At 39.7% G+C, this 4,374-nt stretch overlaps 1 protein-coding gene across 5 annotated transcripts in view; it reads right to left on the reverse strand.

The window, feature by feature from the left end:
* Positions 1 to 4,374, reverse strand: part of bicd1a (bicaudal D homolog 1a) — a 43,404-nt gene that overhangs the window by 8,439 nt on the left and 30,591 nt on the right. For all 5 annotated transcript variants that reach the window (XM_016466632.1, XM_016466635.1, XM_016466634.1 and 2 more), the window contains exons 5-6: positions 1,653 to 2,762; positions 1,402 to 1,553 (exon numbers count right to left, since the gene is read on the reverse strand). In XM_016466632.1, coding sequence (XP_016322118.1) covers positions 1,402 to 1,553; positions 1,653 to 2,762 — 1,262 coding nt within the window. The remainder of the gene's footprint in view (positions 1 to 1,401; positions 1,554 to 1,652; positions 2,763 to 4,374) is intronic.

Here is a 4,374-nt window from a genome sequence, read left to right on the forward strand (position 1 = left end):
TTATTTAATCTCTTTATTTTTAAAATGTGTATAGGTAGTATTTATAAAGTTTTAGCTTTTAGTTTTGGATCTGTTTTTAGTTGTTTTAATACTACAATTGATTGCGAATCGATGAGTTTTTGTAAGAAAAATATCTATATTCAAAACATAATAATCACTTTAATTTAGCTTGCGCTCACTGTTGTAAACGGAAGCAGTTCCTGGCGGATGACGTATGAGGTCGGCTTTGCACATGCGCCGCTCATTAGTGATGCACGCAGAAACGCAGCGGAGAGATCGAAACAAAACAACGGTCACGAATTAGAAGTACAAAACGAGGATTTGTAAAGAAGAATGTCGGAGGATTTCGTTGGTTTTCACGAGACTCACCGGCGCATGCGCAATGCTGAACTCAAACGTCATCAGCCCGGAGCTGCTTCCGTGTACAACTGTTGGCGCAAGCTAGATTAAAGTGATTATTACGTTTTGAATATGGATATTTGTCTTACAAAAACGCATGCATTCACTACAGGAGGACTTTGTTCACCCCCCGGAGCCATGTGAGACAAATTTTTTTATGGATGGGCGCTTTTTATATAACTTATTTTGGACTGAAGCACTGCAACACCTGCTGACTGCAATGATAGAGCTTGGAATAGCCAGGATAATTTTTAATATAACTCAGACTGGATTCGTCTGAAAGAAGAAAGTCACATACACCTAGGATGGCTCTGGGGTGAAAAAAAGTGGGTGAACTAACCCTTTAAGGCCAATTATTGTATTGCATTTATGCCACATTCAAAAATACATTGTCAATAAAATACCATTTTCTAAATTTTAAACTTTAATTTTTAAAATTTTTAGTTGTGTCCCCAGCTGACACAAATATGTTCTAAGGACATTTTGCTAACGTTTCATTAAGTTACGAAAACATTCTTTCTGAATGCTCTCTGAACGTTCAAACGGTTCAGTTTTTTAAATGTTTAAAACCATTTTTCTTTGTTATACAAACATTATGGAACATGCAAACATAGAAACGTTACTTTTGAAAGTGATCGTTTTGAAACAAATAGAAATATTTAAAAAATCCAGTCACATCCAGTGTAAAAATTCTACAAGAATCTTTATTGGAATCATTAAGGAACCAGAATGATTTCAGCAACCAGCAACCGTTAATAGGAATCAGAACCTGAACTTATATTTCCATCCCTACCTGTAACAGTAACTAAATGGCTATTTAGCGGTTGGCTAACACTATTTCCGACCTAGGTGAGATCAGCCAAAAAGTAAAAGAGTTTCAAGCAGTTACATTTTGATGAAAGATTATTACAAATACAGAACATTTAGTTAAATCATGAATGTTATTTAAAGAAAGAAACCAGTTTGGATGTCCTCAATAATAATAAATGCCGATAAACGCACCTTGTGGCAAACATTGCCCTCAGTGAGGAAAAGGTGGCTGCGTCTTCTTTGAGGGCCTTCAGTTCATTTCTAAGCTTCTTCATTGTCTCCGTCACCATGGATTTCTCATTTTCATATTTGCTCTTCAGGTTCGCAAGGGCCACCTCAGCAGTCTAGAAACACAAATGAAAAACATATAATGTTCTGTTTTATATGCTTCTTTTTGAGACCAAACACAACTGGAGATATTGGGATTTGCATGGCCTTCTTACCTGTTTGTTGGCTTTCAGGACTAGACGCAATGTGGCGATCTGCTCTCTCTTGGTGCTCAAGAGGGATTTGAGTTTCAGGATCTCCTCCATGCAGACCTCTTTGTCCTTATCTAGGATGGGTGCCAACTCTCGTGCCGCAGCCCTCTGCCTGGAGAGCTGCAGCGAGCGGTCCACAGCCTTCTGCAGGTGCTTGATCTGGTCACGGATGATGGCGTTGAGGTTATAGATGTTCATGGGTTCCCGGCGGAGATCACCTGTTTCTGGAACTGGGGAGGGTGAGAGAGATGAACCATTGATTGGTGAACCAAAGGGGGTTTTGTTGGGACTTCCTCCTTCCCCTTTAGTTCCTTCTCCAAGGGGTTCCTTTGATGGAGAGTCTTGAGGACTCTTGGACACGTCTGAGGAGTTAGCAGCCGCGATACGGCGAGCTAAACGTGGAGAAAGCAGTGCTCTTGGGTCCTCTGGGCCTTTGAGACTGCCGCTACGCGTAACCCGGCTCTGACGGTAGTAGTCCAGCATGACTCGGTTCGGCGTTTCGTTGTTGCACAAGCAGACGTGGTAGTAGAGCTGAGCAAGTTCCTCACTAAACGTAACCAGCTCGTCCTGAGCTGTGTTCAGCATGCCGTTACTTTCACTAGCCATAACGGAAGAACACCGGAGCTCCACTTCCAGACTGCTAACCCGCTCGCGGCCCTCACGGCAGGCTTTCTCCAACCGTTTCACCTGCTCTTCGAGAGCCTGGACCTTCCCTTCACTGTGGTTGCTCTCTTCTGATTGGTTCTCCAAAGACTGGTTATATTTTTCCTTCAAAGCCTTAAGCTCTGCCTTCAAGTCAATAACCTCAGTCATGGCAACTCTGTATTTGCACTCCAGAAGCTCCATTCCATTGATGTCTGCCTCATAATCGCAGCAACCGTTAATGGGCACTTCATTCTTCTCTGACTCCTCCGTATCAAACTCCTTGTCACTGTAGAGGCGCTTCATAGCGTTGAAGCGCTCCGTAAGGCGGTGAACGCGTTTGTGCTGCTCAGTTAAAGCTCCCTGCGTGTGCTGCAGTTGAGTTTGAGACTCCTGCAGGTTGGAAAGTAGAACTGCCTTCTCTCGCTCAACCTAGTGGACAAGATGATATACAGTTTGTTAGCAAAATCCAAGATCAAAAAAAAAAAAAAACACTATATGTTAGCCTTGCCATTCATTTACACAACTGGGGTCAGTACACTTTAAAAAAATATTACTTACATTCATAAATGACATACATTCATTAAATTGATCAAAGGTGACAGTAAAGACATTTGAAATGTTACAAACGATTTCACATTTCAAATGAAATATGTTCTTTTGAACATTCTATTCATCAAAGAATCCTGAAAACAAGTATTAAAGGGACAGTTCACCCCAAAATGAAAATTCTGTCATTAATTACTCGCCTTCATGTCGTTCAAAACCCGCAAGAACTTTCATTCATCTTCGGAACACAAATTAAGATATTTTTGATGAAATACGAGAGCTTTCTGACCCTCCACAGACAGCAACACAACTACCACGTTCAAGGCCCAGAAAGCTAGTAAGGACAACGTTAAAATAGTCCATGTGACATCAGTGGTTTAACTGTAATGTTATGAAGCTACGAGAATACTTTTTGAGCATAAAGAAAACAAAAATAATAATCAAATAATGATAATTTCTTCTCTTCCATGTCATTAAGGTTGAACCACTGATGTCACATGGACTATTTAAAAATCGTCCTTACGACCTTTCTGGGCCTTGAATGTGTCAGTTGCGTTGCTGTCTATGAAGAGTCAGAAAGCTCTCGGATTTCATCAAAAATATCTTAATTTGTGTTCCTAAGATGAACGAAGGTCTTATCGGTTTGGAACGACATGAGGGTGAGTAATGACAACATTTTCATTTTTGGGTGAACTATCCCTTAAGGTTTCAACAAAAATAGAAATAATTAAGAAATGAAAGTTCATCAAGCACAAAAATGTCAACAACAACAGCAAAATTAATTGAATTACATGATACATGATTGTAGTTTTTTGCATTCAGTTTTTCTAGTAAAAGCCTAACCTACAATACTTTTGTTAGAAAACAAAAGTTGTTAGCTTGCTTGTCACAAATTTAGCATAACCGCAGACATGTGATTCCTGTCATTGAGCTCAAGTGCTGCTTAATTGCTTTTTGATCACTCATTGTATCAGAAGCGTCAGCCATCTAACGCTTGAGGCTGAGATAGCGAAACCCCATCGATTCCTTTCAGGCAATGAGCCAAGAACAACACAAGAAAATATATTTAACTTTTTTTCTGGATAAATGCCAGGCAACTACAGTAGCTTGAAGGGTGAGGAAACAAGTAATTATAACCAAGCAGTGATATAAATGAGTAAACTGCACATCTAAATAGCAAAATATACTACAGCAACTGCTTTGTGCAATAGGATGCTGAAATAACAGGCTCTTGGCTATGCATTTGATGGCAATCCCACACAGCAAGAGAAAACATTACTACAGCCACAGTCCCCAGAGAAGGCCCTTAGATGCAAACATGTTATATAATGCTTTTCATGAAACTGATCTATTTAGACTATTTGGATGAATTTATGTGTGGTCACATTGCTTTTTTTAAAATTCATACATGACCAAATGGCCATAGTGTTTTTTAATATACAGTGGGTACGGAAAGTATTCAGACCCCCTTCAATTTTTCACTCTTTGTTATATT

Source organism: Sinocyclocheilus anshuiensis, unplaced genomic scaffold (genome assembly GCF_001515605.1).
Source record: "Sinocyclocheilus anshuiensis isolate Anshui unplaced genomic scaffold, SAMN03320099.WGS_v1.1 scaffold304, whole genome shotgun sequence".
NCBI lineage: Eukaryota > Metazoa > Chordata > Actinopteri > Cypriniformes > Cyprinidae > Sinocyclocheilus > Sinocyclocheilus anshuiensis.